The sequence below is a fragment of the Bos indicus x Bos taurus genome, chromosome 27 (genome assembly GCF_003369695.1).
Source record: "Bos indicus x Bos taurus breed Angus x Brahman F1 hybrid chromosome 27, Bos_hybrid_MaternalHap_v2.0, whole genome shotgun sequence".
NCBI classification, from domain to species: Eukaryota; Metazoa; Chordata; class Mammalia; order Artiodactyla; family Bovidae; genus Bos; species Bos indicus x Bos taurus.
The window spans coordinates 31,762,905-31,776,772 of NC_040102.1; the positions used below are offsets into that span (position 1 = coordinate 31,762,905).

Below are 13,868 nucleotides of genomic sequence, written 5' to 3' on the forward strand. Positions count from 1 at the left end.
TACAACGTCTTCTGGCTAGGTAGATGACTGGAATCACTAAGCTTGTAGGGAGATTAAATGGAGAGGAAAATTAAGAATTGCACCTAGTCCTTGGCTGATCTCATCAGCAATTAGCCTCTCTGCTTTTCCAAACCCTTCTAAACCCTTCTGCCTCAAGCCTCCTACCTCAGCTTCTCTATCTGTGTCCTCTCTCTATCCCATTACTTTAGATCTGACATGTCAATCTAAGTTCCTTTGTCAGAAAAATTATGGTTTTACATAGCAGTTTAGAAATTAACCTGGTCAAAGAGAGCAAAAATTGCTTGTTATTATGTTGGAGTCTGAGTCTTTGACCAGGCATCAAATAACAAGCTGTGTTAATTCACAGAGAATACCCCTAACCCTTCAGCACAAAGAGAAATAGGTCATATTACTCTATGGATGAATAGTAAAATCTTACAGGAGAATGCTATCTTAAGCTACAGGTTACCAGGGCTGAACCCATAGCGTGCCATGGTACAGTATTTGGAAAAGGCATCGTAACAGACGTGTTTAAATAAGTATAGGTAGTTAAGTAAATAGTAACGTTTCTATGGTCAAAGAAGTGTGTAAAACACTGAATTATACAAATTTCAAATGATATCTCTTTTGCAAGACTTTTCAGAACCTTTCATATGCTAAGGTGTGGGGTAAATTTCAAAGAGGAGCTACTGTTCTCAAAATTTATTTGCCTCCAGAAAACATGTCTTAGGGACTTCTTCAGTTGCTCACATTATGGAATATTTTGGAAAAGGTAATTGTGTTAGAATAGGGCTGACTAATACTGTGGTAGCAACCAAGAAACCTTAGCGGCTTGGCACAACCCATATTTCTTGTTCATGTTACATGTCCAACATGGGCCAGGAAGGCAAGGAATCAGCTCATCATCACTCATATACTCAGGCTGGTCATCTCTGCAATGGGTTAGGAGGAGGTATGGAGGCTCACCTGAGGACTTCTCCCTATGTCAACCATCACTGCTCACATGTCATTGGCCAGAGCGAATCACGTGGCCTCACCTAACCTGTCCATCTGCTAAGGCAGGAAAGGAGAATGGGAAATTGTGAATACCAGTAATCTCAACCTCATCAGTATATTCAAGTGTCAGGTTTCAGTCTGTTAGCTCTTTGAATTTTATCCATGAACTAAGGGGTAAAGTCTCTGAAAGAGACAGAAATGCTCAGCAGATATTTCAAATGCTTCCCGATTCCTCAGCCCCATAAAGCCTGCAGGAGCCCCGTGACTTGTTCTGGCCAGTGAAATGTGAGGTACAATGGCTGGTTGACTTGGGCCAAGGCAGTTAAATGCCTGAGCCTGACTCTCTCATCTCTTTCTCTTCTCTTGCCTTGATGACAAAGGAGGATGTGAGTTCCAGGGGGGCATGCCAATCAATTTAAGACGCTGAGTGACTGTGTGGAGCAGAGACACCTGTTCACCTCAGTAAAATGAATAGTGTGTGTGAGAAATAACCCATGTTGGATTAAGCCCTTGGGATTTTGAGGTTGTTTCTGCAGCCTGTGCCTGGATTCTCTAAACTTGAATAGTCCTTTCTAACCCAAACCTCTCAGTGATCCCTTTAGGGTGTCCTTTCTTCTCTCACAGGCACATGTTCCTCAGGATGGGAGTGGAATTTTTCTAAGCCTCCTCCAGCCTTTTTGGTGATTGACTCTATGGCATGACAAGTGTTGTGGCTGACTGCAGTGTGGGGCGATCATATGGAAGGGTTTGCCAAGACTTAGACCAAGGTTTGAGCAAGTTTTAGTCAAATGCAGGCCAGTGAGATGCAAGCTGTAAAGGATGCAAAATGCATTTAATGAGTAAGGATGTTTCAACTGGGACCCATAAGAAAAGATCTGGACAGGAGAGGAGAAGAAAACAGGCTAAGGAGAGAGATATAGCACTCATGACTGGATCTCCTAACGCTTTAAGTTCTAGATTAGGGTGCACAAAACATCTCTCATGATCTCTCCCAAACAGCAGTAGCATCAAAACAGTAACAAAACTAAGGGCAAAACTTAAGCAGACATAACTACCTTTAGAACACATCTAATCTAAGGTAAAAAGAGAGACTGGTATGTCACACACACACACACACGTGCACACAATTCTTGTTGGCTTTTGCCCCAGCGTGCTTAATGTGCCTTCAGCTCTGAAGACATGACCCCTTGCTGTCCTTCAGACATGAATCTTTATTCTGGAGTCTCACAGACCTAAGGTTGCTTTCCCTGTGTTATTCCCTTTGGGCTCAGGGCTCAACAAGTTTGGTATCAGGCATTGTTCGCCAGAGCCCCGAGTGTTCCCAGGCTAACTGTCCCTTCTCCACATTTAGGACTTTTTTCTGCGAAATGGAAGAGGAGTCTGACCGCCTCGATAGCAGCGGCATGTTTCACTGGTGTAGAGCCACCCCTTTGAACAAGATGATTCTGGTAGGTGACCTGGCGCCAAATCTCAGATAGACTCGAGCTTCTCTTAGGGTAGACGGTGTCCTCCTGCTAGTCATAAGCACCTGCCCTTTCTCTTTGTAAACTGTGCATTTTGAAGGAAAAATACAGCCTCACGAGCCATCTAAATATATGCAGGTTAACAGATGGGGCATTTGACAACAACCTTGTGGGTAATATGCCAGGGTTTAAAACACGTTAGCTCAGATTCTTCAACCACTTTCTCCTTCCTTTAATAGTTCAGCTGAGTCAGTTATTCAGAATAATGTTCTCCTGAAACTTTTCTGTTTTGCTAGTAAATCTGGTTAATTTACATGTACCAGGGGAACATACTGTTTACAAGAACTCTGCAGTCTTTCCTTTTTTTAAAAGTAGATAAATGTTTCCTTAATTTATTGTTTTCAAAGTTGGAATTTTTTAATAGTATTTTTTCTTAAAGCTGGTTATACGTATACTGAATGTATTAGCCACGGATGTAGCTCTGTAGTGCTTGGCCCTCCCACAGCACACAGCATGGGTGAATTCATATAGATGTAGAATTCTGTCCTTGACTCTGTCCTTCCAAGGAGACAAACTAACTGAGTTCAGTGAAATGCCGGCAACCAAGATGTAAACACCTCAGATCCTAATCCCAGGCTCTGACACCCACTTTCTCGATCTCCATCTATTCTCAGAGTTGGAAACTCAAGTACAATCTCAGTGGTTTACTTTCAAGCAGTAGCTGGTAAATTTAACTAACAAAAGGTTATTTTTTTTTAATTTAAAATAAGCTAATAAAAGATTACTTACATGTTGTAAGAACCCTGTATAATTTGTTCAGCTATGACTAATTGGTAACTATGTATTTTTCTTGCTTTCCAAAAGTAGTTTAGTTCACTTTTTTCTGTTACACACACACACACACACACACACACACACACACACACACACGCAATCCTTGTGCTCAGTGCCAATGTCCTGACAAAATACGTTCCAGTTCTTATAAAAAGCATAATCAATCATTTGATCAGAAGCACAAAGTTGTCAGAGCTGTCATATCAACTGGAAGACTATTAGGACTGCCTAAGCTCATCATTTTAGAAAGTATGTCTTATTTTAAATGAAACAAACATCCGTTGAGCAGGAAGGCAAACATGTTTTCAGTGGGAGGGACATCTTTAGAAAGGTTGGGAGGTGACTGCAGATGGAAGCATTCAAGAGACCAAGAGATGGAAATAGCAGATGTTTCTTTATCCCGTTTAGTAAGTCCCCAGATAGCTTGCTGAGAGATGTCCCCTTATGGCACTTGATGTGAAATATAACCGAGTCTTCTGATGAATTTAGAAGGGCTTCTAGTTTAAGAGGTTCTAAGAGTTTTGAAACTGTGATCATAGAGGAGAAATGTATAGGTTGCAAATTTCTGGCCAACTTTGAACTTGGTTCGATTTGCAGAAAAGTAACAACTTGGAGCAAATAGTGCACTCCCCTCTTTCCTACTGAAGCCACCATCTTTCTCAGTGGGAAGACAGTTTTGTGCCACAGTTCCCTGGAGAAATTGCCTTGCTAGCTGTGCCCGTTAATGCCCTATGCCATGTATCTTGTTCCTAATTGTTTAGTTCTACTCAGAAGAGCGATTTCTGGACTTCAGAGCTGTTCCATTAAATACTGTTAGAGGCATCATTATTCAAGTTAAAACTAATCGGATTAGCCAGAGACAATTATTTAATGGATTTGGTTAAGATTCATATCACTCTCTAGAAAGGATCTCCAGATGAGTAGCTTCGTGTCCCCTCACGGGGCCATTCCCTTCAGAAAGAGTATTTCCCAGTCTATGCTAATAGAACAAACTCTAATTGTTGAGATGTCAGATGTGACTTATCTATCCTGTTAAATTTCAGCAGCCCCTGTTTCACAGAAGCTTGTTCTTTAACCAGCGATGGACTGGCATAAGGATGAATGATACATCCCTTTGAAATATTTTGAGTTTTCATCTACTCAGGAATGTAGAACACTCTCAAGCAGGAACGGCTTGTCAATGCATTTAGCAAGTTCTCTACCAGTTTCCAAGAGTCCTTCTCTGAAAATCTAGGAATTCAGTGTGATTCAGATTGGATTAAATAGTTATTGAAAACAGTTAAAGACAGAAGTACTGAAATTTCAACCTATTATCCCATTTCCACAACAGAATTAACTTTTATTTTTAAATCATTTAAATGTAAAGAAATTGGGCCTTAGAGAGGCTAGCTAGTTTATGGTCATACATGAATGACAACCAGAATACAAAATCAGTGCTTTTTCTACCCATCCCAGCACCACGAAAGATGACATTGACTCATTCCCTGAGATCAATCACAGAGACTTAAAATGTTTCTTACAGAAATATTCCTTTAAAAAATATTCCTTTCAATAAAAGTGATGCTTACTGTTTTTAAAAGTCTCTGTGACTGTGGGAGAAACCTGATCTAAATATCCGTCACATATACTGTTTTATCTTAGCTTAAAAGTATAGGAGAGATGCTAAAAATCGGCCATGCTGATAAGATTCTGAGGGCATAATCAGATGACTGAGATGAAACAGAATGTAACCTTTTATTTTGTGTATTTTTCATGATAAATTTCCTCAACTCTGGAGTTCTCTGGAATCCATTCATTGTAGCTGGTGGAACCACATGAAGTTGCCAGTAGTCAACTATCTTTGACCCAGAAGAAGGCAATTTCATGTGGTTCAAACTAATATATGTGTCTTCATATGTATGAAAATCCACTGAAAACTGCATCATACTGTACAACGTGGTGTAATTTTCAAGATTCGCTAGAAGACATAAGTTTAGCAACAGGATTTGGGATGTTTTAAGTTTTCAGGGAGTTGTACGATAGTGTGTGTGTGTCTCTGTGTGTGTGTGTGTTAGTTGCTCAGTCACGTCTGACTCTTTGCAACCCCGAAGACTGTAGCCAGCCAGGCTCCCATGTCCATGGAATTCTCCAGATAAGAATACTGGAATGGGTTGCCATTCCCTTCTCTAGGGGATCTTCCCGACCCAGGGATCAAACTCAGATCTCCTGTATTGCAGGAAGATTCTTTACCATCTGAGCTACCAGGGAAGCCCACTATAGCACGCTGCTGCTGCTACTGCTAAGTCGCTTCAGTCGTGTCTGACTCTGTGTGACCCCATAGATGGAAGCCCACCAGGCTCCCCCATCCCTGGGATTCTCCAGGCAAGAACACTGGAGCGCATATATGAGGCTAAAAACATGTAATGAAAATGAGAGCTATTTTCCCCATTTGGTTCAGTGGTTTCACAACTTGAGGAATGATACCAATCTGAATTTTCATGGAGGCACTCCAAGCTAATATAAAACTGGAAAAAGTGAAATAAGCAGGAACACCAGGAAAAGATATAAAGTATAATTGTCCATGTTCCATATTATTAGGAGAATTTGCAGAATCTGATTACTGTTATGAAAGTGCTAGTGTTAATATACCTGGAAGAGTTGGAATGTGGGGAAGGAGCCTTCTTTAAGGGACTGTCATCTTGTTTCTAAAAATGACCAGAGTCTGGCCTGCTTATGCTTAGAAACGAACTGACAAGGCAAAATACGAGTTTCGAGACCACATTGTAGCATGTATCTTTGGAGATGCCCACTCAACACTGATGGGACTTCGGAATTTTGTAATGCCATTGAGAGCTAGCAACTATACCCGTCAGGAGCTGAAGGACATTGTGTTCATTGGGTCTCTGGATTACCTGCAGAGAGAATGGCGATTTATCCGGAATTTTCCCCAGATATACATTCTGCCTGTAAGTGTCACAGTAAGGAATAGTGAATGGTTATAATGATTATAATAATAACATTATATTATTATATATTATATATATATATATTACTATAATACTAGTTAAGATTAATCATGATACTAATAATACATCAATAATGTATTGTACAGTATTTTATACAATTATACAGTGCTTACTGGTACCAGAAATGGTTTGAAGCAGGTTGCACATACTAATTCACTTAACCCTCCAAATAACCCCATAGTATAAATTTTAAAGATGCTGAACTGTAGGCACAGAGAAAGGAAGTTACCTGTCCAAGTTTTCACGGTGGGTAAGTAGCTGGACTAGGATTTGAATCGACATATTTTCATGTTTATATTAATGACCATGTGTGTGGCCTTTATGTAAAGAGTTTATCTGCATTTCTGAATCTGATTCTGACCTAGTGTCTACACCTGAGCTGATCCTAGCCAGCCTTCCTAGGCTGTGCTCTGCAAACTCGTCTTTTATGGAATGCATAGTGCCATGTGGTCCTTGATAGACGTATGAAAAGGAGGAATTCTGAGAAACGGGTCCATTAGGCCCCTGTGGTACTGTGAGTTGTAATCGTCTTTGCTCTGAACCAACATAGAGATCTGTATCTCATTATAGGCCGCCATTTTCCTGGATTAAAATATACATAGGCAGTGTGAGATGCACCAAAGCATTTGATTTTTCAAGAAATGCTATCAATATATCAGAAGTATTCTTTAAAAGCAGCTGTCTCAGGAAGCAAGTTGTATTGCTTTTAAAAAAGTCACCATAAAATTCCCTGCACCACCTCAGTCCGTTGAAAGGGAGGAAAGAAAATGACCAGAAGTCTCCAGATTCAGCTGGTGTCAGGAATCACCAGTAACTGCATCTCAGCCACCTAATGGTGGGACCAGATCTCTCCCTATTTCTCCACCAAAGGAGCAACCGCCACTTTACTAATTGATCCAGGTTCCAGGTGGGGCCCCCAAAAGCAGCATTGTGAGGATGCAGAGGTGACCTCCCGATCTTTAGATGCGATGTTTTCCTCACCACTGTTATCCTGAGTTGTCGTTCAGCCACTCAGTTGTGACTCACTCTTTGCGATGCCATGGACTGTAGTACTCTGAGCTTCCCTGTCCTTCATTATCTCCGGGCATTTGCTCAAGTTCATGTCCATTGAATTGACAATGCCATCCAACCATCTCATCCTCTGTCGCCCCCTTCTCCTCCCACTTGAGTCATCTAGGTGACTCGATGCCAGCTTTGGTTCAGAAGCTTGCATCATCCCCAGTGCACCAGCGCCATCTGAGAAGTGTCCTCTCACCGGATTTTCTCTCCTTAGGGATCTGCACTCTATTCCGGGGACCTCCACGCGGTCAACATAGAGGAGTGTTCCATGTGTGCTGTCTTTTCCTCCTCCTGTAAGTCACCCAGTGGCCCGACTTTGGTGGACACAGAGCCCATCATGGCCACGCTCAACATCGGATACCTGCGAATTAGCTGCTCGGCCCGGACACCCTCAGGGCCACGTAAGAACCACACCCCGATAGAAAGGGGCTGGAGAGGATAGGATGAGGAAAGGGAGTCAACTCCTCTCTAAAAAACGCTCATGATGGGGAGGAGGAGAAATGGAGCTGGATGGCTTGGAAAATCCCATCCAGCTCTGAGAATTCTGTACTAGGATTAGTGGTTAGTGGACAGTTCAGTCCTGGGGAACCCTAGTCCAGTGAAAAGTGACGTTCATCTCCTAACTGGAATGCCCCTAACACTGTTTTCTCATATTAAGGAAAATCATGGAGTCGTAAGTGCTGTTTATTGTCACGAATCAATTATCAGTGAACATGGCCATTGGTATTTCATTATTGTTAATAACAAGTATTATTATTGCCAGTTAGTTCTGGTTGGAGCTAGTAGACGTTAAAGTTACTATTCTTAGTTTTGTGCTTGGACAGAATGAAGCCTAACTCTCTTTCAGTCTTCAAGATACTTTCACTACATGAATTTTTAGAAGATTAGACCTAAAGTCCTTTCTAATTGCTATAAACTAAAAGTGTCAGGTTGGGAAGCGATGGTGAGAAGTGGGGAAATCACTTCAGGATGGGGTTTGCATCTCTTCCTCCTTTATACTCCTCTGAGTACAATTATGGTCATTCCGTAGATGCCTGAAGTGAAAGTTGTTCAGTTGTGTCCAGCTCTTTGTGACCCCTTGGACTGTACAGTCCATGGAATTCTCCAGGCCAGAATACTGGAGTGGGTAGCCTTTCCCTTCTTCAGGGGATCTCCCCAACCCAGGGATTGAACCCAGGTCTCCCACATTGCAGGTGGATTTTTACCAGCTGAGCCACCAGTAAAGCCCTTGTGAAGCATCTGTGGATGCGTAACATGCACTTATTAAGTCAACTTAAGTGAGCCAGTAGGTGGACTGTGAGGAGTTTTCATGCATCTCACTTGCCCAAAATGTGCTTCAGGTATATTCCTGCGGCAGACTCGTGGCTTACCTTCTCCCCAAATTGGGAAAAGGCTTAGCTATCAGTCCATTTCCAAAAATTTATGACTAGCCACTTAATATGAAAATATTATGGTGAATAATTTTCAGTATTTAGAACAGATTTTCAATTCATGAAGTGAACACAACCCTTGGTTGGAGGCGCCTCCCCACCCCAGATCCAACTGTTTCCCTTGGGGATGTGGATGCTTCGTATTAAGATAGGGCACTCTGTCCTCCAACCACGTGGCTTGCTGACCACAGCTGTCCTACTTCACACGGAACTTGAAGAGGGCAGACAGTCCAGCCTTCACAAAGCTTTCATGGTCATGACAGTGGATGGACATGTTCACGAGTGAAATCAGGAAACCCAAAGACCACTCTCTGACTCCTAGTACTGTTGCTAGGAAGGAAAATGGAGGGCTCTTGGGACAAAGGAATAAATGAATAATCTCGTCAAATCTTTGGTGGGTGAATTAAGTCAGCTACTGCATAGACCTGCACTACACAGCCAAACACCACTCAACCTAAACCGGAGTTTCAGGGGTTTTTGTTAAGTGAAATAATAGCAAAGCAGTTCCTGAATATCAAACTACATTGAAAATCCTCACTAAGAAAATGTGAACCATACCTTTGCTGAGCTAATCTGGAGATGCATACAAATGACATTGTGTTCTGTATGTCAGTCCTTAGCTTAGCAATGAGGGCACTCAGATTTACACAAAATTTGTATGGTGTGTGTGTGTGTGTGTGTGTATCGTGCTTTCAACTTTCTAAAATTGGACAGAGAAATATTCACTCTGAAGGCAATGTCATCAATATACAGATGAAAACGCTCACTCAGTAACAGCTGGGGGTGGACTGTCGTAAGCCACCTAGCTAATCATCAGGTGACTTGTCCTTCTATTATTTTTTAATCTTACATCCTATACAGGCTAAACCATATAGAAACCTATGATTTTACTTCTAGTCTCTTTTATTATGTATCTAGTGATTCTTCTCATTTATGCATTTCTTCATTCAACAAGAATATATTCATTTTGTATGTGTCACATACTCTGCTGCAGGCTAGGTTACCCTTAAAAGAGCAAATGATGGGTTTAGTAGAAAGAGAGAGAGAAAAGAGGGGAAAGGGTTGGGAGGGAGAAAGATGATGAAGAGATGTCACAGTGTTTGAATCATCGCGAAGTATGAGTAGGTACTCTCCCCAACGACAAAAGGGACGGTTTAGAGAAAAGTATATTGTGTAGACCTTGCTTATTTCCTTGTGTGGTTGTCAATGCACCCATTGTGTGATGAGGAAATAGAGGTCCGGACAGGCTCTCCTGTGCTACCTAAGAGAGGTAGCCAGCAGTAAACTCAGGTTGTACACACATGGAGATAGCCAAAGACTGTCACTCAGAAACCTCATCAGTTGTTCTGGCATCACAGGAATCTCCCTGGAGTTTGCATAGAGAAATTCCCAACCCTCAGAGAAGCCTGATCAGTTCTCTTAACCATTCTTCCCATTTCATACTAATATTCCCCTTGCACCAGACCAAGCAGGTGGCGATGGGAATTATCACCTCCAAGAACTGAGAGTATAAAGGATTGTGAAGTTCCACAATTTCACAATTGTAGAAAGGAGGAAGACGAAGGAAGGGAGGGAGAAAAGCTCTTCCACGCTGAGCACCAACATGCATCTAGCATCCTGGCAATTTTCTTTTCCTTCCTCTAAGACAGTGGTTCCCAACCAGGGGCAGTTTTACCCGCATAGGTCAGCTGACAATGTCTGGAGACAGTTTTGGTTATCACAGCTTGGGGGGTGCTGCTGTTGGCATCTAGTGGGTAGAGGTCAAAGATGCTGCTAAATATCCTGCAGCGTACAAGTGCGAAATGTCGATAAGATCAAGACTGAGAACTCTTGCTCTGGACATGTCTGCTGAGCCTGTTGTGGCCTCAGCGGGCTTTTCCATGTCTTCATGACCATGCCAAAGTTACACATAAAACCTGTCTAGGACCAGCAAGGCTGTTGCATCCAGTGGTCCCCCAAGGGACGGTGGACATGGAAGGACAGAGAGACTGAAGACTCGCTAAAGGACGACATCATGGCAAACTTAAGATTTTTCAGCTGATGCTCTAATTACTGCCCTGTCATGTCACAAGAGCAGGTTGGCAAACCTAGGTACTGAACTAAATAATCTGTGGCATAATCTAAACATATAACGGTAATTAAGTCTGACAACTTAATATGCTACTGAAATTTAAACGTACAGCAGTAATCTACAATTAAGCAATCTTTTGTAATAGCACCCTGCCAGCCTGGAAGATTTCAGGTATAATACTGTGTACTACTAGGTGGCAAAAATATTGACATTAGTAGAATGTACCCAGGCTGTCATCAGATACATATTCAAATTGCCATTCACATTAACCATTACTTTACAAGGAAGGATGGAGTTCAGGCAGAAACTGTTTCTGTGCCCCAGCTGGTGTCAGAAAAGATACTTATACAGTTACACCAGCTGATGTGGACACATCTCTATCCAAGAAGAAGATTTGCCTCTGAAAGTTGGGATTTTCCAAGCCCTTTTAGAGGGAATTGGAATCAGAAAGTGGAATTTGAAGGAGGATTTCCCCTTTAAGGGAAACTGATCTCAGTGTTTTATTGAAAATGCCAACCCAACCTGGTATATTTTAATAGGGCTACAAAGGAGTCCTTAAAAGAGTGTGGGCTTTGAAATAAGTACTAATTGGCGAGTAAGAACCCATCCCTCCTTTGCAAGCAATATAATCTTGGGCAATATAATCTTTGCAAGCAATATAATCTAGGAAAAGGAGTACGTCAAGGTTGTATGTTGTCACCCTGTTTATTTAACTTGTATGCAGAGTACATCATGAGAAACGCTGGACTGGAAGAAACACAAGCTGGAATCAAGATTGCCGGGAGAAATATCAATAACCTCAGATATGCAGATGACACCACCCTTATGGCAGAAAGTGAAGAGGAACTCAAAAGCCTCTTGATGAAGCTGAAAGTGGAGAGTGAAAAAGTTGGCTTAAAGCTCAACATTCAGAAAAAGAAGATCATGGCCTCCGGTCCCATCACTTTATGGGAAATAGATGGGAAAACAGTGGAAACAGTGTCAGACTTTATTTTTCTGGGCTCCAAAATCACTGCAGATGGTGACTTCAGCCATGAAATTAAAAGGCGCTTACTCCTTGGAAGGAAAGTTATGACCAACCTAGATAGCATATTCAAAAGCAGAGACATTACTTTGCCAACAAAGGTCCGTCTAGTCAGGGCTATGGTTTTTCCAGTGGTCATGTATGGATGTGAGAGTTGGACTGTGAAGAAGGCTGAGCACCGAAGAATTGATGCTTTTGAACTGTGGTGTTGGAGAAGACTCTTGAGAGTCCCTTGGACTGCAAGGAGATCCAACCAGTCCATTCTGAAGGAGATCAGCCCTGGGATTTCTTTGGAAGCAATGATGCTAAAGCTGAAACTCCAGTACTTTGGCCACCTCATGGGAAGAGTTGACTCATTGGAAAAGACTCTGATGCTGGGAGGGATTGGGGGCAGGAGGAGAAGGGGACGACAGAGGATGAGATGGCTGGATGGCATCACTGACTCGATGGACATGAGTCTGAGTGAACTCCGGGAGTTGGTGATAGACAGGGAGGCCTGGCGTGCTGCGATTCATGGGGTCACAAAGAGTCGGACACGACTGAGCGACTGATCTGATCTGATCTGATAATCTTGGGCAAAGTATATAAACCTTGAGTCAGTTTCCTTGTCTTCAAAGGTGATCTTGTGGGACATAATTTATAGATTGCATGTAACCATTCGATGTCATCATTCTTACTTCCTTGCCGTTTCTACTGTTCACAGCAGCCAGAGGGATTTTTTGAAAGTATTTATTAGATAATAAATTTATCAGTTTCCTCCTTTCAGTCCTATAATGGTGACCCATAACAATTATAGGAAAACCATGTAGGGTCTTGCAGGCCAGTAAGGAGCTTGAACTTCCTCCTCGTTCAGCCTGTTTATACTGGCTCTTTCCTGCCTTTAGTCCCCTCTCGTTGGATGTCTTTTGTTTATCACTCAGGACGGCATTTCAATGTCAGAGAAACCTCTTCACACCCTAAGTAAGGCCACCTCCCTTGTCAGTCCCGAAAACTTAGGTTTTTTCATAGTGCTCTTCACTATCTGAAAATATTTTGTTTATTGCAAATTTATTTGCAAATTGCAAAAAATTTGCAAATATTGCAACACGTAGTAATTGGGGAAAGGGCTGTTCACAGTTCTAACCTGGAGCTGATACTCTTTAAAGAATCATAGACAGAGGACAGGTAGAAAGGAGATGAGGGTGGAAAGAAGGAAGGAAGAGAGGGAGGGAAGAAGGAAGGAAGGGACAGAAAGCAAATGAAACGCCTTGTATGGCTCTGAAAATCAAATAGAATCTCAGTTCCCCCAAGACTCTCTGCGTGATGACAATCCCAGAAATTTAAGAAAAAGAGTTGAATGTATTCAGATCCCATCAGCAATAAGATTTCCCAGTGAGTTTGGATATCTGATCTCTAGCCATCAGGCAAACCATCCTCTTTAATAGCTGTGTGGGTGAGGTTTGCCCCAGGGCATCTGTTTCCGCCCAGAGAGCAAAAGGGTTTTGCTAACATCCTAAGGCCATTTGCTTCCGGATCTAACTGTTAACTGCATGTGTTGCCCCCACCCCGTGTGGCTTCTGTGTTCACCCTAAATCTACTCAGCATTTTGGTGGCAATCAGAAATGTACTCAGCTCTACTCTGCATTAACAGGAGTGGCCCTTTTACTGACTGTTTCTGGGGGAGATGGGAGAGGTGGTAAACACTGCAGAGCTTAGCATTCCATCTGGGAACAAAACCTCCCTCTGGATTTCCCCTTTTCCAGACCTGTCTCAGTGGCCAGCTTCCCCATGACCACGCCTTGGTCTGTTTCTCAGACTCTCTTACCAAACCAAACTTGTTCATCTCACTCTCCCTCCCCACCACTTCCCTGGCTTGGGAAACAAAAGATTCTCCACATATTTCAACTTCTTCCAAGGCAACAGAGAATCTTGATGACAAGTAGACTGTTAAGTTTCACGATATTTTTTCCCTCTTACATGCATAGTGTTCTCAGTACAGTTCAAGAA

The 13,868-nt window shown here is 42.3% G+C and overlaps 1 protein-coding gene across 1 annotated transcript in view; it reads left to right on the forward strand.

Moving 5' to 3' along the window:
• The window catches only part of KCNU1 (potassium calcium-activated channel subfamily U member 1), a 116,029-nt gene that overhangs the window by 86,181 nt on the left and 15,980 nt on the right, over positions 1-13,868 (forward strand). Inside the window, exons 10-12 of the mRNA XM_027530049.1 lie at positions 2,348-2,444; positions 6,014-6,238; positions 7,572-7,758. Of these exons, the coding sequence (XP_027385850.1) occupies positions 2,348-2,444; positions 6,014-6,238; positions 7,572-7,758 (509 nt within the window). The remainder of the gene's footprint in view (positions 1-2,347; positions 2,445-6,013; positions 6,239-7,571; positions 7,759-13,868) is intronic.